Raw genomic sequence first — 21,498 nt, 5'->3', positions numbered from 1 at the left:
GACCACATTTATTCTATAGGTGTGATTAAGATGTAGGACTACATTTCAAAAATATTTTTGGCTTTACCAGAATAACACCTCTTTAACCATGATTAAGATGTTTTTGATGTATATTTGTATATATATAAATGAGGTCCCAGTATTTCTGAAGCTGTCTAACTTGAAAAATGATATATTTCAGAGCTTTCAAACTTTAGGAATTGTTAAGATGTAAAATATATTTTAGTTAAATTTATATATATATATATATATATATATTTAATAAAGTTTGTTTATACCAATCAGTCTACAAAGCCACCTTGCCTATAAATCTAGAGCAATTTGATGGTCACTGAGAAAACACTTTCCCTATTAATCATTCTGTTCTTTCCTTTGTCTTTATTTGTAAAAAGACGTTTATAACATAAAATCAATTCTAATTTTGCTGTCCTTTAAGCCGGAATCCTAATTTCTAGATTTGGCTGAGAACACTACCACCTAGTGGAACATCTTAATGGTACATCCCAAAATGTAGGTCCAGAAAACTCTAAATATTTAGTGTCCCTTTATGCAGATTTTGATAAATACTTTTCTTAAAACTATCCAATATATTAGATTCAAGACTTCTCATAGATGTTGTATAATTATAAATCTTCAGGTTTAACAGATTAAAGCACCTGAGTACTGTTAGATTCCATCAGCTTCATGAAAACAATCTTACTGTTTCATTTATAATTGGCACTATTTAAAAAAAAAAAAAATCACATTTGGCACATGGTTCATTTACTTTACTAAGTCAAACTTAAATGTGCATTTACATATATTTCTCCTCCTAAGCCGTACAGATGGGAATATAGTAATGGAGCTGGGAAACAGAACGCCATGAAATATGTTGAGGGAATCATAGCCATGGCTCATTACGCGTCCATCTCTGATGGGGCTTCCTCTTAGACGTTTGCCTCATCATTTATCTTCATTGCCGGATGGGATCAGAGGTCATCATCAACCTGGAGGTACATATTCAACAGGCAGGGATGAGGGATAAACAGACTGCTCATATATTTTTAGTTAAGTCCGGTGTTTCCCAAAGTGGGAGGCACAGCAGGGCTAATTGGGTACTAATGCTAATGCTAGTTATGTGTTTTTTACATGATGAGCACAATTTGAGTTTGGCTGTAGTTGAAAGCTACTTCCACATCTGTAACAAAATTACGTTTGGTTCAAGTTAATTAACTAAATAACGTTTAATTTACAATTTTAATATATCCATTTGTTCCAGTAAAGAGCACAACATTTTATAGTCACTTTGGCTGATGGAAACTTTGGACAACTTGATTGTAGAAACAAATTATTCCTGGTCGAATAAAATAATGAACAGTGCATCCCTTATTAATATCACTGCTCTGTATTTAAACTGTTAAAATACAAAAAAGAGCTTCCAATTATAACATATGCTAGTGTCTTTAGTGTGTGATGTTAACTGATTTATACCAATAATACAAGTTACATTTCTCTGTAAATAGGTATAAATCTTTTTTTTTTTTTTCCATTTTAGGTAGGCAAATATAAGCTGGTTTGTGTGAATATTGTAATCTACGCCTAATTTACTAAGAGTTAAAAAGTCTATACATCACTTTTTTGTTTTGTATTAGTATTTTACTTTAAAGCTAATGGTTACCTCACTACAATCATTTTCTGTCATGGAAACATGTTAAATCTATAACTGTATGCAAAACATTAAACACCTCTAGTAAAGTTACAAGTGAAAGTAAGTACTCATCATCTAAAGAAATCAAACTTAAATATGACATAACATGTTGGAAAAGCAATGCCTTAACTTTGCCATCGGTTATACTTCGTGTCTAATTTTCTAATTATTCATGGAATTTTACAATTAGAAATGTGTGTTCTATAGAGGATATGTACTTATTATCACACTGAAACATTCAATTAGAGGTGTTTAAATATGTGCACCCAAACAGAGAAGAATATTTCCAGGTAGAAATGGGTTTTTTTTCCCACTTGAGGCATTAATAAAGAAAACTCTCACCACTGATTCGTTAATTTAATTGTTGTGAGTCAATTAAAAAAAACACAACAAAGACTCAAACAAATGAAACACCACAAACAATTCTGCACCCGAGGATTTCAAAGCAAACAGAGAAAGGAAAAGTAATCAAGCAAACAAACAAAGACTCTTTTACCCTGAATTTGTACCCAACTTAACAGGAACCACTCTTGCTGCAATCAATGCGATTCTTTCAACGTAACAAACAACAAATATTTTTTTCCAATTAGTTTGTACCACCTATGAATAACAGAATACTTGGCTTGGTTTGATAAAGCAAATGAATCTAAAATGGAGACCTATAAATCATTATGCATTTTCAAACACATTTCTCTCTGTGAAGTGAATGAAGCAAAAAGTATGAGATGACACCAACCTGATGCTGTCACTAACAAATCAGCCTTGGGATAGTCATTTTACATTGTGACTTGTTTTTGTGGATTTCTGTGGGTAGGGCAGAATGCTTGATTCTCTTGTTCTGAAATGATAGCCTATTATAACATGCTCATCTTTACTGAAGTGCTATAATTAAAACAGTTTGCTAGTTTTTTAAGGAAAGTTCTTGAATCAATATTAGAAATATTCAAGGGTTCAACAGTAATTTTGGTATCAGACAGGAAAAGTAGTATCAACAACCTCTTATGAGAAATGATGTTGATGTCTCAGACCTGAGAGTCGCTCATGAATATAGATGTAGAACAAGTCTGAAAGACATGGCCTATTTAACATTAAAGCCCTGGGTTTAATTCGCAAATGCTAATCTAAGATTTGCTTCATTCGCCCATATGTTCCCATAGCGATTAAGATATGAAATGATCAAACCGATCCCAGATTAGCCACCTTACTCTAACCGCTGAGTATGCAAACCCCTGCTGACTTTACTGCCCTTTGGTGACTTTTAAAAGTCTTGTAATGAAGCACAGTGAAATGTAACAGTGTTCCAGTGTGTTCTTGTATAACATTGTTTTCAGTTCTGCTCTTAGACTCATGTATGAAATTAAATGGAGGTGGTAAAAACAATTGTCTAAAAAGAGAGGAACATGTAAACAAAACAAACAAAAATAAGAACACTGGATTAAGCTGGACAGCACAAACAAAAGAACCCCCTGCACCAACTTGGAAGAAGAAAAGCTTGAAGGCACCAGTGAAGAGTTTATGCACAAATTTCTCATTAAATAAAAATACAAATCCTCGTCCGCTACTTCATCAAGAGACTAATTCACATCACGCCATTTTCTTTGAACTGTAAAATGCGTTGTTTATGTGAAAAAAGAAGGAACAAGTCTTCAGATAGATAAATTACATTCAAGAAATCTGTGCAATAAAATTAATTTGCAACCTGTTATTCTGCAAACTGAACATCAGCCTTTGTATAAAAAAATAAATATTTGTTAAATTTTTGACAGAAATATTCTAATTCTATTAATGAAAATAGGAAAAGGGAAAAAAAAAGGAAAAACTTGAGCAAGTTCAGTGAGTGCTTCATACAGCAGTGCCAACCACAATTACACTGGTGCTTTCAGTAAGTAAGAAGTTCACATCAGAGACACATCCAGAGTGATGATTGTAGAGAATTCAGTAGAAGTGTAAAAATCTTCAACATGCCCTAGCTCTGCAATTATGGTAGATTTGAAGTATTTCATGGGTTACTAAACCATCATCACCACTTTGATGTTTCCAGAGTTATCTCTGGAAGAAAAATTTGAGAGTTAGCGACTAAAGAAGAGTGAAAGAAGTGGGGGGAGGGAGGGAGATTCACCACCAAAAGTCAACACCCAAAAGCAGATTTTTTGCTGTTTCCTTCATGGATCTATACCTTGCTCCTGAAGAGAGGCTTGGCGCCTGGACCACAGTACTCGTTGTAGATGAGTTTAAAAAGAAACAGGTGGAAGAGGGTGATGAGGGAGGCCACACTAAACCAGAAGAGGAAGGGCAGCCCTGGATACTGTTTGGCCATGTGGTCCTCATGCGCCAGGATTGCCTTCACATGCAGCGTGTGTCTGAGGTCCTGCAGATGTGTCAAGTCTGTGGAAATGTACAGCAAGGGCGTGATAGGCTGGGTCACCATCACTGGGAAAGTATGGCCTCTTACCTCAGAGGTTAATTCCACAGGTTCGTTCATGCACCCAGCCTCACAGGCGTACAACTTGACCGGCTTTTCTTGGGGTTTGACGGACACGTGCAAGAAGGGCTTCCCCTCATCATCCAGAAGAACAGCCAGGTTGATCAGGTCTTTGTTATAGTGGATGCCACGCAATGAATAGCTGTTGTGCAAGACATCTGGGTCAGCCTGGAACTGCAGATGGTTCTCTGTGAACTGCAAACCACCAAAACTGAGCACTGAACCCTGCATCAGGCCATGTGCACCTGCTGCCACCAGCACTTTGCAGCCTCGCTTCTGGAGGGTCAATGTCCAGAGGTTGACCAGCTGCAGAACCTGAGCCACGCTGCTCACACGCCCTGGCCAGAGGTTCTCTGCATGCATGGTGGCATGGCCGCTGAAGCAGTGATCTGCGTAGTTCAGGCTGGACTCGAGCCTTTCATGCTCCTCTGCTGCGATACTACTGTCCAACAAGGGTGCCATGGAGGCAGAGAGGATGTAGTACAGGGTAGTGTTGACTGTTTGGCTGGATGGAGTATGGGCATCAGTGATTTTTCTAACTTCAACACCTGAAACATATGACAAGTTATACCACACAGTTAAGGTAGCAACAAATAAAAAAAACCTAATTTATCAGATAACCAAAATATTTCATAATATGTACATCCAGAGGTATATTAATAAATGTTGCTAAAACTTCATATCTGGTTGTAGATCATTTAAATTCATGCAAACTTTTGACCTAAAAAATTATGTTTCCTTTTTTCCAGTGTACATATCAGGTTTCATACTGCTGCAAGTCTGTTAGCTTTAGTCTATTTAAATGTATTTACATCATATCCAACAGAAGAGTGCTAATTTTATTTGTATTTTTTTATATATATATTTTACATCTGCACTCATTAAATATAAGCCAAGTGATGTTTAATGTCCAAGGACTTCTAAGTTAGCCTTATGTAGTTCTAGTGCACATTTAAAGAAGCAAACTTCAGACACTAGAATGACTTTAACTTGATAAAACTATGTGAATTTCATTCACCAAACTATCACAAAATTGTCTAATAGAAATGTATCACAGCCAAGACACACAAAACATCTAATAAATGATATATTCCCCCTAAGGATGCAAACTATGGTTTACCAAGCAGTAAAGTGACGTTTACTGGTATTTGTTAATAGCGGTAAAACTGGTTATGTGAAGTTGACTTGCCAGAGATGAAAAGATCTGACCACGCCTTCTGGTGCTCCTGCACTAGGTCTTCCAAATTGGCTCTTAACACTTCAACCATCTCTCTCTTGACAGCTTCTCGAAGTTTGTTGAAGGTCTCGTCCACATTGGAGGGTTCTATGGGCTCTGAGGTGTGAATCACACTCACTATGTTTTCAGTGTATTCAGACTTAGCTGAAATTTGGAGTCGTGTGCTCAGTCTTTTGGAGGCCACTGCCACCACCACTATGTCCTTCCTTTCTGTGAAAACCTTCCCCGAGGAGAGCATGAACTCCTTGTCGTCCATCTTCTCCACAGCACTCCTAAAAGTAGGCGACTCCGTAGACACTTCGACAGACGTTGCTTTGTCTGTTGGGTTGCTTATGTGAACTCTTTGCAGGTAGACATTTGGTCTGCTACGGTGGGCTATGTATTCCTCCCGAATAATGACACAGTCCCGAGAAGACTGGGAACTACCCAAAAGTATGCACCTGGAGGACAGCACTGATCCTTTCTGGTACAAAAGCATTTTTGCTTGTGCTTCAGAGCTCTTACCTGGTATCTGCAACCTTACAATAGGTAAGTACTCGGTCTGGTGCACAGGGGCTGAGCCCGGCTGCGAAGATGAGGTCACCCAGAGTTTATTTGAATCCACATCAACCAGGAAATGTCCATTACCTGTCACAAAAGGAACAGACTCTTTCATTTGGGGTGTGTAGATAATTCCTTCACCACGTTCAATAAGAAGTGTCCATCTGCTAACATCAGGCTGAAGACAGAGTACTGCAGCCCCTCCAGCCGCTCTGGAGAAACTAAAAAGCTTCAGGATCCCATCTGAGCAGAGGTACCAGTAAAACATGAAGAAAATAAGCAAGCCAACCAACATACGCCTGGCCCAGCTGCTTGAGAGCAAGCCTGGGAGTCCCTTTAACCTCTGCTGAAGCCACATGATTTGTACTTCTGATTTGTGCTTCCTTTAACCAGTGCAAGCTAATTATCCCTGTTCTCTTTAGATTAAGCAGTTTAATAAAAAAGTGAAATCTCAGAGGGTCATTAATTGTTTTCTTGACATCCGACACAAGTACATAGGAGTGACCTGACAGCCCTGACGAGCAGGAGGGTGAATGCTCTCTGTTATTTCAAGAGTCGCTACATGAACATTGAATTCATATGACACAAGAGGCCATGACATTTCTTCTTGAAATCCTTCTGAAGACTCAGTAGGGCAGAACTGAGTTTAGTTTAATTAACTTGCCATGCTTCTTAACCAGTCATGTGCTGCCTTGGGGTACTTCTTAATGTCCTGTAGTAATATCAGGGCTGAAAAAACATGAACATTTCAGCGTGTTAAAAATATATATGTATACTATCACGGCTATAAACGGCTGAGATGAGGCTGCTGTAACTTTATTAGCTCTGTGGTCAGCTGACAGTCTTGGCCATGACTTGTGCAGCTAGCTCCGCGCTGTCTCTTCTCAGCGACGTCCTCCAAAAAATATACCCAGCAGCGACTCCAGACTAACGCTTTCCGCCCGTTTTCCTCTCTCCTCCTGGTGTAAACCCGGTTTAATTCCAGTCTAGCTCCAGTCCTCCGCTCGGTTAGCCACTCTCTCTGACATTTCTGCTTTGTGTTCCTTCATTTACCCCATATCAGCCTCGTCGGTAAGCGGAAGTGTCGTGCTTGCTTACCCGATGACGTCGAGGAGCGCCCACAGATCGCTGATCTCAGATCAGTCTCGTCGGCCACTTCCTGATCTTTTCGAATTCACTTTCATCGAGCGCTGATCCACGTTCAGCCACTCCAACACATGAAATAAATGCACAAAAAATAAATATAATATTTTTTTTAAATATACTTAGCATTTTCTAATTATAAAAATTATTTTAAAAATATGTATTTAAACTGAAATCAAAACGCAGCTTATTTATCTTTATCATATAAAATACAAAAGTATTGCGTCTTCATAATCCTTCATTAAAGTGTATTTATTTGTTTTCTGTAAAACACGTTTTGACCTGTGATTACAGGCAACAGCCTGCAGGCATGGAACAGTTTAACCAATAATATAATTACATTGCTTTTCGTCATCTAGTCGAATCCCAGTGGATCAAGTTATGTTCCCCCCACATTACATCACACCAAATGTCCTGTTTCACATGGAATAACATCAAATTAATGAAGTGACATGCCTACTAATTTCTGTTAGCATGATGCTAACATGAAGATAAATACGTAAACCTATACAGGCTTTGACATATATATTATATTCCTAAATATATTTACTGACAGTTTTTATGTTTTAGTTAGTTTTACATATTTTTCTAAATTCTTAACTAAGAAACTAGGCTGGAAAATTTACTAAATTGTTATATAATTATAACAATTAAGTATGTAATTCTCATAATTAAGAAACACAACAGGAATTGTTCATAATATTTGCTAGAACGACTACTGTGCTATAAAAGCTACTTTGTAGCTGCATTTCATTTCATCAAGCTCATACAACAATCAGAATTTATATTACTACTACCTCTTTATTTCTACCCTCACTGTCCATTTTATCAGTGCCATCTACCATACAGGTGTACAGTCTGTTATCCATGTGTTGCTCTGCTTTTCTTATCCTCATTTCACCCTGCACTTCAATGGTCAGGACCCCTACAGGACCACCAAAGAGCAGGTATGATTTTGGTGGTCACAGTGTTGTAAATCTCCAGCCGCACTGCTGTGTCTGATCCACTTATCTGTCACAGCAGGCCAGTGTCACTGCAGTGTTGAGAAGTGTTGATCCACCACCCAAATAATTCCTGCTCTGTGGTGACCCTCAAGGGGCAAACAGTATGCAGAGCAACAAATGGACTACAGTCTATAATTGTAGAACAACAAAGTGGCTCTGTATGTTCAGTGGAGCTGAGGTAATGGACACTTAGATTAGAAACAAGGACGTGGTCTTAATGTCATGGCTGATTGTGTATAGTGTACACATGTACATACAGAAATACAAAGTGTATATCACGTCTTAGATCAAATTAAATACAGTCCATTGCCACATATCATAGTGCTTCTTGCACCAAGGCCTGAAGAAACAATGTTTCGTTCCTCGCACAACACACACTTGATCTATTTGTACAGCTATGAATATTACATAAGCTTTTTTACATAATTAAACAAGGAGAAACACAGCTCCGTTACATTGAATTTCTGGGTTTGAACCTTACCAAGCCTCTCAGAGTGTGAAGAGTTTAATGTGTTTATCTTTGTGGGCTTCCTCTGGATGCTCCATTACTCCCACAATCCAAAAAATACAGGTTGGTTGGTGAACTGGTTGTTTAAAACAGTACACAATCACATTGTCCTGTGTGTTACTGCCTTGTGCCCAGTGATTCCAGGTAGGCTTCAGACTCACCACAACATTGATCAGGATAAAACATTATAGAAGAATGAATGAATGAATGAGCACAAGTGTGGTGAGCCTTTTAGCACATATTACCATGAAAAACTGACAGGAAATACTCACTCTCACTATAATTGAACAAAGAGGAGTCTGTGTTCTCAGAGCAATGGGCTGGTTGTCTCAACGCTGGAACCTCAAAAATCACTGAAAGTGTTTAGGAAAACTTGGTAGTGAGAAGGAGAACTGTGGAGGATATACCTTGAGATTACATTGAAATACTAATGGGAGAATTTCCAGTAAGAACTTGGTACTCCACCACAGTTTGGATACTGAATAGGCTACTGAAAATAACATTTATTTAGTGAAATGACGTATCATTTTCTGTTAGTCTCATTTTTTTACTGTCACTAAAAATATGTAGCTTATACTGAATGAGCGTATTTATTTGGAATTAAATGAAGATCGATTTTTGACTTTTGTTGTATTATGTATAAGTTTATCTCATAAACAGATCAGAAAGTGAATATGCAAGGTACCTGTTCTAAGGTGGTTGAGGCGAAGTTACTGAAGGACCCTATCTCCTCTGTAACTTTAAGGTTTAAGCAACTGATATTTATATTGCAGTAGATTTATTATTATAGTTAACTAGTGATTTTAAATTCAACCCCTCCTTTTTCTCTGTGGCATGGGTGTATAATGGGATTGGTTGTGGTCAAAGCCTGGGCTTGTGAAAGGGTGGGAAGAAAAGGAGGGCTGAACTGTCTGCGTGTTTATAGGGGGGCTGTGTATAAAACTTCAGCTAACTTTAAGTCGAAAGGCCTCCAGCACGTTTGCACGTCTACGTTGTTATTATCCTGGGAGAGTAGCGGAGAGAGGAGACCATGAAGCTTGAGACACTAACCCTTGTGTTGGGTCTTTTAGGCTTGACTGCATTTTCCTCGTTGCACTGTGAGTCGAAGGGACACATTCCTGAAGGTGAGGCGAGGTTATTTGACTTCCAGCATGGAAATAGCTTCAAATTCAGCAGCTCTCTGTTCAAACGTTCCTTTCCACCTTAAACAGCGCAGTAGGGCGGGCAGTTACACTCTGGTGTGCACCGGGCAGTTGCGCTCTACTTCACCATTTAAGGTGGAAATTAAAATTAGGAAACTAACTTCAGATTTATTAATATACTGCTGTTACACGGCTCTAAACATAACCTTAGACAGATAAACTCCACCGACACAGTACTGTACGCTTGATTGTGGGTGAAATACTAATTAATCTAAAGCATTTTTGTTACTGTAATTCTATTTTTCTATGAACGTTGCTGAGCTGTAATACGCGGACCGTTGGGAGGCCGCTGACGTGGAGCCTGGATGCCGATGTGTTGCGGGTAGTTCACTTCAACTGAGAGGCGCTGTAAACCCCAACGATTTACATAAGCCGTGTAAAAAGCACTGGTTTGCAAATATATCTAACTTGAGAATACGCTCACGGTTACATTTTTCGGTTTCCGTATAAATGGAATGACTTGTATTTAATTAAGCGGTGTTAATCTCATCTGAGGCAGACTCTGAGTATTTGGGTAACGTAACCTTCCTTAATTTCTGCCGTTATTTATCGCTCTGGACACTGAACGCCTCCTGATTCCCTCATAATTAGAGGAATATTTTAAGCCGATCATGGGTTTCTTGTTCATTACCTTAATACAGAAAGACAGTCTCATATTTCGTGAAATATCTGAAACAAAACAAGGTCTTTCCGGTTCATAATCAGTATTTTTCTATGTAACGTGCAAGCGGAGAATGACCTGAACGCTGACACCACAGTTTTATCCTCGTTGTTCCCTTTTTGAAGACGTGAGATCTGAAACATTTCAAGCAGAGATCTCTCATTCAGAGTTAGCAAATGAATGCAGATGCTTTTGCAATAACGTTACCTGCAAGAAGTAGCTAACTGACCTATTTATTTGTATGTATGAGTCTCCAGACTGCAGAATGCTTTTATTAGGGAGGAAACCGGTCCACATCCCAGAGAAAAAAAAAAGGTGGGAGATGTGTGGTGTCCCCATTATACACAAACTTGAAGGCACGTAGGCTGAATACTGATGTGTAATCCCAGTGGTTTATCTGAGGATGGGATCGTGAAGGCTCTTCCTAACCACTGCTGCTATTCTAATTTTTAAACTGATAAAAATGATTAAGATCCACCAAATAGTATAAACTTTCAGCAGCCGCATTAACACTGATAAAGACACAATGTCTATAACAGTTATGTCTGCAGAATTATTTTTGTCATCTTGTAATCTCTCTTTATTCTTTGCTTTATTCCCACAGGAAAGCTCCTTGTTTTGACGATAGCTACAAAAGAAACGGATGGATTTAAGCGGTTCATGGGCTCTGCACGACATTTTAACTACACAGTTAAGGTACAAAAAACCTCAGTTAAAGGCAGTTGGTCATTTTTTCCTTCAAGTTATTTCCATGCATGTTTGTTGAAAGCTTTCTTTTAAAGTTGTTTTCTATTTCTCATTTCTCCCTTTTGCAGGTTCTTGGAAGAGGTGAGAAATGGAATGGTGGGAATTACATGTCTGCACCAGGAGGCGGACAGAAAGTACGTCTGCTGAAATCAGCCCTGGCCGACATCAAAGAGGAGGATAAGATCATTCTCTTCATCGACAGGTAGCTACTTATTAGCTGTTTTTCCCTTGAAATATCGCTGTTGTAAGAAACAACAGCTTTGAGAAAGGATTAATAAAAGGTGAGAATTCTGTTGGTCCACTCATAAAATGCTGGTGCTTGTAAATATTGTTTAAAAATGATTTTTAAAAGTATTGACATAGAAGATTGTGTTAATTTTAAAGCTATTGTCAGGAACTTTCATAAACAAACTGTACTGATTTTCTGCAGCTATGATGTAGTGTTCTCCTCCGGACCGAAAGAGCTGCTAAAGAAGTTTCAACAAGTGAAACACAAGGTGGTCTTCTCTGCTGAGACACACATTTGGCCGGACCGCCATCTGGAGGACAAGCACCCGCATGTTAGAGAGGGGAAGAGGTTTCTTGGAGCAGGAGGCATGTGCTCTTCTCATTGTTGATTAAAATCTGCATTTTTATATTAATTGTAATATACAGCATAGTTCCGCAGTCGTGAGCTCATTCATTTATTAAATATATTACTATTATTTAGTTAAGTGAGCATTTATCTGCCTGGCATATAAATGGTATTATTTAAGGTTATTTAGCCTGGCATTAGGCTACGTTGCATGCACATTGGCTAACGATTTTTTCTGCTGTTTATTTTGGGAAAAGGAGTAAGAATGAATTTAATGATGCAGATTTAATTATTCTTTACTTATTGACTGTACAACTAACTGTAATGTGGATGATTTCATATTTATTGAGGACCAATGTTATATTAAGATAGCAATGGCAGATTAATGTATGGGTATAATTCTTGTGCAGAAGTTAAAACAAGCATCTGTTCTCCATTATGAAGAACATTTATTGAACATCCTTTAACCCATGTATGAAGCTGCCCTTTTCTTTGACTAAGCATTTCAGAGTGATATTTCATAGTGATTTTATTGCATGGTTTTGAGCGGATGTAAGAACCAAGCAGCTGTGAAACAGCGTGTCCACCATTTGCTCTCATTATTGTTCTCTCCCTGTTTGCTTGGACATATCTTTCCTCCATGTTTTATAATGATTATACCAGATGTTTGGTGATGAGCACAGCAGAGACTGGAAATCCTAAGAAAACGTCATTCGGTTCTGATAGCAGACTGTTGTTTCTTTTGTGGTTCTTACAGTGACTATTCTTTTTCTGTATCCAGGCTTTATTGGCTATGCATCCAACATTAAAAATATGGTCTCAGAATGGTCAGGCAAAGATGATGACAGTGACCAGCTGTTTTTTACCAAAATATACATCAACCCAGAGAAACGAGTGAGTATTTTTTGTGGTTGATCGAGTTTATTATGTATGCGTTTTTAAAGGCAAAAATATCTTGGCCCTCATGTTGTCAGTGGACTATGTTGGCATTCCTGTCTGTAGGTTTAATGAGTTTTTGGTGAAGTGTTGTGAAGTTTTCTTCTCTGTTATTTCCTCTGTAGAAATCTATAAATATAACGCTGGACAGCAAGTGCAGATTGTTCCAAAATCTCTATGGAGCGCTTGGTGAGTGTGTCATTTTGGTTTCTTACTGCACTAGCGTAAAGAGCAGAATTTCACAGGAGAAACTTAAGTGTATGTTGAATTGAGCCTTTATAGGGGTTTCCTAAGGAGAATGAAAACTACTGGCATCAGCTTTTTGTATTCCAGTAACATCATAGTACAGCAACAGAGCCATTTTTGTGCCCTATAAAACCCCCTGATGTGAACCCTGTCGAAGAGATCTGAGAAGAAGCTTCCTGCTTTTTCAGAAACGTCCTACTTAACAAGGCTTTAGCTTTAAAATGCCTTTGATGAAAAGGTGGAGGTCTGAATTGATGATTACTCTCATATGGGCACCATCATCTTTTTTCACCACATGCGTAGAAGCCTCTTCCCTGCAGGGGAGGCTAACTGCACTGTTGGCTTTGGGCCAGGCTGTTGTGAGACCTCCTTTTTCCCGGGAAGCTCTCCTTGCCTCGGGGACTGGAATGTGAGAGTCAACTGTAAGATGTGCCTGTGCACACGTAGGCCAGCGGCAGGAGTTGGGAACTGCAGCTTTCCACACTTTACACAGATGCTGGGCAGGCTTGTCTCATTTGGTTGACAAAAACTTGCTGTGTTTACAGAAGAACTAGCCCAAGTTTGTCGGTCAGAAACAAGTACATTTGGATAAAACTCCAGCTGGAAAGCTCATTTATTTTAGTACACTCCATGAAGTAAGATAACAGGAAGCTGGAATGTAGTAATATGTGAAGTAAGCTACAATAATTCAGAGCTAAATCAGAGAAAATGTATATTTACACAGATTTTCAAGAATAGCTTCTTTAATATGAATAATTCTTAAGAGAAACCATTTTAAACTTAAATGCTTTTGGGTTAAAGTTGTGTTAAATTTTAGATATCATTATTAAAGTACACCAATTTAAGGAAAAGATTTTATTTTTATTATTCTATCCCTAAGGAGCCAGCCGAGAGCTAGATGCTTTGTCTGAAATGTCTCGTTAGCTGGAAAGCCTTGCTGTGTATATATGCAGTGCTGTGTTTTCTGAGGAGGAATTTAAAGAACCAGCATTTGGCAACAAATCTATTAAGATTTTATAGATATTTAAACTTTAAATCTGTGGCTCATTTGCAGCTTTCTGCATTCTTAACACTGTTTTTCTGTTTTGGCAGTAGATAAATGATTCTCAGATCAGATACAGATGATAGTTCCAGGCACATAAATGAGACCTGTGTTCGGATATTTACAAAAAAGGGAGGAAATGGTGTGCTACAAAGAGTCTTTTATATTTCTGTCCCAGTGGAAAGACTAATTTTCTAGGTCAGTTAACAAAGAAGTTGCCACTGGTTATAGTCACCTAGATAATGACTCTGAATATTGAAGTATATGAACTAAAACCTTTTTCATTCATTTGTTCATTTGTGCAGATGAAGTGGTGTTGAAATTTGAGGATGGAAGGGTGCGGGCCAGAAATGTGTTGTACGATACTTTGCCTGTTATTGTACATGGCAATGGTCCTACAAAGGTAGACTGCCGTTTCTTTCAATGTCCATTTAAATGCGACACCTAAAAACACTTAAAAATGTGTACCACTATGAATGGTTACTTTTATGAATGCCATTATGTGATGTGTTGTAGCTCCAGATAAATTACCTTGGAAACTATATCCCAAATGTGTGGACGTTTGAAACTGGCTGTAAACTATGCAATGAAGACTTGCGGCCACTTTCAGGCCTTAAGGTGGGTAGTTTTTCACTTAATGACTAATGTGTAGCTTTCATCTACTTGGACGAAGTTTTCCTTTACACCGCCTAATGCTAAATATGACTTTAGGATAGTGTGAAGAGGGTTTTGGGTTTGGATTTTTTTGTCAATTGTTTATTCATTAATGTCCACTGCATAATATTTACTCATATAAAGACATGCCGGTTTAATAATTGAGATTAATAGAGATCCCTGGGGATTGAATTAATTGTCTCTGATTTGAGTACCAAAACGATCTAGCATCACAGCACAATTCGCACACTGCTTCAGCCTTCCTTTTCAAAACGACTAGTTTCAGCGTCTGTTCCTTTAAATGACAATGGGCCACCCACAGCCCCTAAACCAGTGTATAACAGTGAGAAGCCAGGCACACACAAGATCTTTTGTCTTACTGATTTACCCCAACTTTGTTCTCATGAATGTGGGTCCAGCGCTGTGATTGGGGATGCCCATATGGGGGCAGTATAATAATGTATAATAATTATATAAATATATAATGAGCCTGCACCTGAAGTTGGATGCAGAGCAAAATAAGAAAAGCTTCTTTTAGGCTGCCAACAAAACACTGTATGGTAGTTTATACTAAACGTACTGCCTGAAACTGGTGCAGAGGTCTCTATATATTTCAGTTACATTGAAAGGATGTTGGCTGTTGCAAAATTCATCATGGAACTAACTTGTAACTCAGGTATATTTTAAGATATGCTCCACAAGATGTAATATTTCTTTCTTTTATACGTTTTAAATTGCAAGGTTATCTGGTGTTAACAGCTGGTCTAGACAGAAATCTCTAAAGACTGATCTCTGATAGCGCTGTCCCTTTTGTGGCCTGCAGGAGAACCAGTATCCAGTTGTGGTCATTGGCATCTTCATTCAGCAGCCCACTCCATTTGTATCAGTGTTTTTTGAGCGGCTACTCAATCTGCAGTACCCCAAAAACCGCCTCCAACTCTTTATTTACAATCAGGTGAGACATTATGGTATCATTTACATTTCATGTTTTAGAAACGATTTTGAAAAAGTGCTGTAATGTCATGTTTTGATGATTTGCAATGTTAATGTTTAAGTCATTAGTAAACAAATGTGGAAAAAGACATGTGTTATGATGAACTGTGTAAACTGCATCGCAGATGGACAATCCAAAATTAGACAGATGAAACAAGGAGAGTGTTGTATAGACTGTTCAGCTCATTGTACTCAGTTGTGTATTTATCATTTTGTGAAGTGGTCAGGACTGGTTGCTAGTAAACACGGAAAAAGCTGGCCAAGCGCATCTCAAACATACTATGTTTAGTATAAACTTTAGGACAGAGCCAGTTATTTCAATGATCATAATGATATTATAATACATGCATTGACAATGTAAGAATGCATTAAAGTATAATAATATACTTTTGTTTGGTCTTATCCAGGAGTCACACCATGAGCAGCATATCCATTCATTTCTAGAGAAACATGAAGCAGACTACCAGGCTGTGAAACTGATTGGTCCAAATGAGGGTGTTGACCCTATAACCTCACGCAGTTTGGGCTTGTGAGTTCTAAAGATTTAAATCTCCCTGGTTTCCTTAATAATAAAACATATGTTCACACAAACTCCAACAAGACTCTCCACATATTTACACTTAGATTTCCTGAACATATAATAATAATAATAATAATCATAATAAATTACACTTATATAGTGCCTTTCACATTTTACAATTCTGTACAAAAATTTGTTTATCATTGTTCTTTTGTGTTTTAAGCTTGGAATATATCGGTACTCATCTTTCTGTTTTTTTTTTTGGCAGTGATATGTGTCGAGATGACATTGACTGTGAATACTTCTTCAGCGTGGATGTGGATGTTGTACTGAAGAATGCAGACACACTTAAGATACTAATTGAGTTAAACAAGTAAGCAAGAAATTCTTGTGATGGATTTGATGTTGAAAGTTTAGTAGCTACGTCCATTTTAATTAGAAATGAGGAGTTTAATGTTTTACAAAACATTAAAGCTTTAAAAAGATTTTAATCCTGTGCAGTTTTTGTACAATTGGGTTTGGATACATTTAATGGATTATGTTTGATAGATTTTTAATAATGTGGAAAGTTTCTGTAACTTTTAAAGCAGGACTCTGCACAAATCAATACATGTAGTGTGAGGGGTCTGTGAAGGCCATAGCATGTGGTAGTACCACAATAACTACATCATTTACTTGTCTTAGAATATCTTATCTTGTGGACATTTCCTGAATTTCAATATTGCCCACTGTGTTTACTGTAGTGTTTCTCATAGGAATGAATATAACTAATATTTTAGCCAGTCACAGTATTATCTTCTGTGGTTTTCACTGGTCTCCCTGTTCTGGAGCTGTTACATTGATCTGATTTGTTTGAAAACAGTGGTTTTATTTTATTTATATTTTAATTGACATATATTTAATATTTTGCTAATAATTCACTGCTCTATAAATGGGGGTAATTGTTTTATCATGTTGTTAAATTATCATTATATCAGTGGTACAATTTTGTCTTAAAATAACAACAATATTGTTTATCGCTATTAATTCTGGGACAATATATCAATGACATAAAATGGCTATTGTGACAGGCCTGACTCATAGCTTGGCCCCTGCTCTGGTTTTCTTGTTCCACCCTTCTCAGGTCATTTGTAGCACCAATGATGACCAAACCTGGTCGGCTGTGGACTAATTTCTGGGGTGCCCTCAGTGCAGATGGGTACTATGCCAGGTCGGAGGATTATGTAGACATTGTTCAGGGACGCAGAGTGTAAGTCACATTTGAATCTTTTTTCAGTTTTGTGTTTATTTAAAAATGAAAACATGCGTGTTCAAAGACTATTAGACATGATTTTTACATCACAGTACTATGATTATATTGCTGCTTATTGTGATTACTAAGTAACAATGTGCCACAGTTAAAGAATGGTATGGAAGAATGGCAAATAATGTTTTTTTTTTGTGGTACCTCTTCAGGGGAGTCTGGAACGTTCCATATGTGTCTCAGGTTTACTTGGTGAGAGCAGATGTTCTGAGGAGTGAACTGAAGGCTGATGACCTGTTCCAGTCTTCTACACTCGACCCAGATATGGCCTTCTGCTCTAGGGTTCGAGAGCAGGTTGGTGAAACTACTAACTGCAATAAATTTTCATTCACTTTACAGCTAGTCTTCAGCATAATTTGGATGTCCTGTTGAAGATGTTTGCAAACAATACAGCTGGGATTTGATGTTCCTTCTCAGCGATAGACCTAGCACAGCACTACCCTGTTAACCTGTACTTTTATTGAAGGTGCTACTTACAGACCATTTGTTAGCATGTGTTATGTGCAGTGTAGAGATTATAACCTGCAGCCCTACACTGGGTTCCAAATAATAAATAATAAATGAATCCAGAAATATAAAATGTTATGTACTGTTGTTATAATTCTTACTTAATTCTCCTTCTCTTTCATGATCAAGGGAGTCTTCATGTATGTAACAAATATGCATACCTTCGGCAGAGTGCTAAATACAGAAAATTACCAAATGGATCACCTGCACAATGATCTTTGGCAGATCTTTGAAAATCCTGTGGTATGAAGAAATATCAGATATTCTTTATGTATTAGTGTCAATGCTGTAAATATCTTTACAGTTAACCTGTTGTTTTTCATTAATAGGACTGGGAGGAGCGATACATTCATCAGAATTACTCAAGAATAATGAAGGACAACATAGTGGAAACTGTAAGACAAAATCTGATTGTGTTTAATGTATATATTAATAAGGGTGTAATGAAAAAATAATCTTGTTTTAACATGTTTCTACGCAGCCTTGCCCCGATGTTTACTGGTTCCCTATTTTCACTGAAGTGGCCTGCACACACCTTGTTGAAGAAATGGAAAATTTTGGACAATGGTCAGGAGGTGGCAATGTGGTACGTTTACAGACTCATTGTTTGAAATGAATATTGTCTTGAATATTTCAATTCTTCAGATTTTGGATATGGCCAAGGGACTATTTTCACATTTTTGCTTCACAATATTTAAACTATGTAAATGTGCTTGGTGATTAAAACAACCTACTCATATAAACGATAGTACTGTATGTACAAATCAGCCTGTTGTTTGCTGAAATGAAAATTGTACAGTGTTTTGTTCTTTTTAATGTCATATATTTTCTTGGCTTATAGGACAAGAGGATCCAGGGTGGTTATGAAAATGTTCCCACAGTTGATATTCATATGAATCAGATAAACTTTGAGAAAGAGTGGCACAAATTTCTCTTGGACTATATTGCACCTGTCACAGAAAAAATGTTTCCTGGGTACTACACAAGGGTAAGGTCTCCAATTACTTGGCTGCTTTGCTGCTTGATTTCTGTCTGAACATTTTACATTTTTTTTAGTCCACAACGTCATCTTTGTTACTGTGCTGAGCATAATTTGTACATTTTAGTGGGTCCCAAACCATAATGTAGCTGTTTTGTTTAGTTGACACTCACTAAAAAGAGGTCAGATCTAATCTAATCATAATATGAGCAAAGTGAGGAAATTCTTATAAAACCAGCAATTGACACTAACCATCAGCATGTTGTAGGCGGTATTTGTTTGTGTCTGGATGCTAAATAACAGATATTTTTGTTCACCATTTTATTGGCTGGGGTCTAGTAATAATAGTAGAATAACAACGGTAATAACTGTAAACAGATTACAGCAGGTTAATCAGTTCTAGTGCTAGTGTGTCAGTGTTCTCCACACTTTGGAGTGACTGTCTGTTAGGAGTTTGGTGTGTTCTTCCTGTGTCTGTATGGGTTTCCTACGTTGGTAGTTGGATCGATGACTCAAAAAGTGTTCATAGGTGTGAGTGTGTGTCACCCTGTGAAGGACTAGTGCCCCCTCCAGGGTGTGTTCCTGCCTGGCGCCTAATGATTTTGGGTAGGCTTCAGAACCACTGTGACCCTGAACTGGAAAAGCGGTTACAGACAATGAATGGATGAATAAAGAAAAAAAACAAAGAAAATGTGAATCTGTCCAAACAATCTGAATAAAGGACATCATTAATATAGTTGATAATTTGTCTCGTTGCCCTGTGAAGGACTGGCGCCCCCTCCAGGGTGTATTCCCGCCTTGCGCCCAGTGATTCCAGGTAGGCTCTGGACCCCCCGCGACCCTACAATTGGATAAGGGTTACGGATAATGAATGGATGGATGAATGAATTTGTCTCGTATGTGAATGCTGCTTGACCTCCTCTCTCTCTCTCTCTCTGTCTATTCTCTTCTTGCAGGCTCAGTTTGATCTGGCGTTTGTAGTTAGGTACAGGCCCGACGAACAGCCTTTTTTAAGACCTCATCATGATGCATCCACATTTACTATAAATATTGCTCTCAATCAAGTGGGGATTGACTATCAGGTGAGAAACAGAGCCTAAGGCTGCTTTTTTGTATTCAGCTGTTTCATGTGCCTTGAGCCATTTTGTTTACTTCACTTTATAGTTTTTGTCTAAATTGGAAATCTGAATTCGTTTTTTTATGGCTTCCTACAGTGCATCAGGTGAGCAAAGAGACTAATGCCCTCTAATCTGTTCTTCTGCTCAGGGTGGAGGTTGCAGGTTCCTTAGGTACAACTGCTACATAAGAGCCCCCAGGAAAGGCTGGGCCCTCATGCACCCGGGTCGTTTGACACACTATCACGAAGGCCTCCCCACTACAGAAGGCACCAGATACATCGCTGTCTCATTTGTGGACCCTTGAGTTGATCTCAAAGGGAAGTAATATTTTTAGTCAAAAACTATTAGTATCCATTATGAGTGGTAAAACAGGATAAGAGACAATCATTTTGACTTGATAGAGACTGTGCCTTATATATTGCCCTTATGTTGTAAGGTTACTAACATAACAGTAATTACAAGGCCAACTGTTGAACTCAGGCCTGCTTTGCAGTTGAGGCAGATGCAGCGTGTACCTTTTTCTTAAGCTTTTATTTATTAGTTCACTTCAAAAGCAGTCACACCAAAGGTTTATATAGTTTTCACTTATACAAAGCAATGCTTGGTTCTTTCCCCTTATTTTTTTATTTTCCATTTTGTGAATTGTGGGTTGCTGTTTTTTGTCTTGAGATTATACATCAGGCTTTCTACTTTATACATTTTTCCTTGGCAAATTGTGCTACTGTTTAGAAATGAATGATGGCTTTTTTTTTTTTTTTTTTTTTTTTTTCTTTTTCATGTCAATTGTTATTTTTCATTTTATTTTATTGTTTTTTTGTCAATAAAAGTTACTGTTTTGAATAATTGAAGCATTTTTTGTCATATTTTCTGCACCTAAATATAAAAGTAATGTCTCAAAGTGAAGAACATTTTGCAAATGACATTTAATATATTTCTGTAAACAGTTATGTTAAGACTACATTCATAATTAGATGGACACAAAGTGGACATAGCCTACTAAAGATGCTACTAGTATTTTAACTTAATTTCTTAATATTTTTTTGAAGGAACTATATTCATATATTAAAAAACTTTTATAGAAAGCTTTAACTGAGTGGGAGATCTTGTTCATAGAATCCAACAACTGTATGAGAGCATTCTCATTAAAATTATAGAAAGAAGACGTTTCATTTATTCGAAGCACAGTAGCACCTCCTTGTGGAGCAGTCTCTTAATGTTATATTTTTAAGTTTACACGAAGTTAAATGCTTAACTTAAATGCTAGTCTCAGTTGCAGTGCAATTTGTCAGTTCGGGAATTGTTTAGTTAAGAATTAAGGTCAGAGCGCAAAATCAGTAACATTCAAAACAGTGAGAGAATAGTACTTAGCTTGTATAAAATAAACATGTCAACAGAAAAGACTTTGGGCCAAGATC

General features: G+C 37.6%; 2 protein-coding genes across 4 annotated transcripts; one reads left to right on the top strand and one right to left on the bottom strand.

The window, feature by feature from the left end:
• Positions 1 to 846: 846 nt before the first annotated feature.
• kiaa2013 (KIAA2013 ortholog) lies at positions 847 to 7,072 on the bottom strand. Its single transcript, XM_066644660.1, has 3 exons — positions 5,359 to 7,072; positions 3,864 to 4,717; positions 847 to 986 (listed from the first exon to the last, which is right to left on the bottom strand). Exons 1-3 carry the CDS (start codon positions 6,302 to 6,304, stop codon positions 969 to 971), a joined length of 1,818 nt encoding a protein of 605 aa, XP_066500757.1. The 5' UTR covers positions 6,305 to 7,072; the 3' UTR covers positions 847 to 968.
• plod1a (procollagen-lysine, 2-oxoglutarate 5-dioxygenase 1a) lies at positions 849 to 20,849 on the top strand. Of its 3 annotated transcripts, none has more exons than XM_066644657.1 (19): positions 849 to 992; positions 11,069 to 11,160; positions 11,280 to 11,413; positions 11,642 to 11,805; positions 12,567 to 12,679; positions 12,847 to 12,910; positions 14,315 to 14,412; positions 14,526 to 14,627; positions 15,487 to 15,618; positions 16,064 to 16,185; positions 16,445 to 16,549; positions 17,300 to 17,425; positions 17,632 to 17,773; positions 18,116 to 18,229; positions 18,316 to 18,381; positions 18,468 to 18,572; positions 18,828 to 18,974; positions 19,922 to 20,047; positions 20,232 to 20,849. In XM_066644657.1, the coding sequence occupies exons 1-19, from the start codon at positions 914 to 916 to the stop codon at positions 20,385 to 20,387; spliced, it is 2,187 nt and encodes a 728-aa protein (XP_066500754.1). In that variant the 5' UTR covers positions 849 to 913; the 3' UTR covers positions 20,388 to 20,849. The 3 variants fall into 3 exon arrangements, with proteins under 3 accessions (XP_066500754.1, XP_066500753.1, XP_066500755.1); XM_066644656.1 differs by lacking the exon at positions 849 to 992 and adding an exon at positions 9,461 to 9,725 and having other exon boundaries at positions 20,232 to 20,848; XM_066644658.1 differs by lacking the exon at positions 849 to 992 and adding an exon at positions 10,611 to 10,779 and having other exon boundaries at positions 20,232 to 20,848.
• The last annotated feature ends 649 nt before the right edge of the window (positions 20,850 to 21,498 follow it).

Source organism: Hoplias malabaricus, chromosome 14 (assembly GCF_029633855.1).
Source record: "Hoplias malabaricus isolate fHopMal1 chromosome 14, fHopMal1.hap1, whole genome shotgun sequence".
Taxonomy (NCBI): domain Eukaryota; kingdom Metazoa; phylum Chordata; class Actinopteri; order Characiformes; family Erythrinidae; genus Hoplias; species Hoplias malabaricus.
The sequence above is the reverse complement of the archived record's forward strand: the minus strand, read 5'-3'. Positions and strand labels throughout refer to the sequence as shown.

Excerpts from the sequence above, each read along its gene's own strand:
- plod1a (XM_066644656.1), top strand. The coding sequence starts at position 9,632 with ATGAAGCTTGAGACACTAACCCTTGTGTTGGGTCTTTTAGGCTTGACT. Across the intron at positions 14,628-15,486 it reads GGCCACTTTCAGGCCTTAAG|GAGAACCAGTATCCAGTTGT; the intron begins GTGGGTAGTTTT and ends TGTGGCCTGCAG. Across the intron at positions 17,426-17,631 it reads ATTGTTCAGGGACGCAGAGT|GGGAGTCTGGAACGTTCCAT; the intron begins GTAAGTCACATT and ends GTACCTCTTCAG.
- kiaa2013 (XM_066644660.1), bottom strand. The coding sequence starts at position 6,304 with ATGTGGCTTCAGCAGAGGTTAAAGGGACTCCCAGGCTTGCTCTCAAGC. Across the intron at positions 4,718-5,358 it reads GTCAGATCTTTTCATCTCTG|GTGTTGAAGTTAGAAAAATC; the intron begins GCAAGTCAACTT and ends CATATGTTTCAG.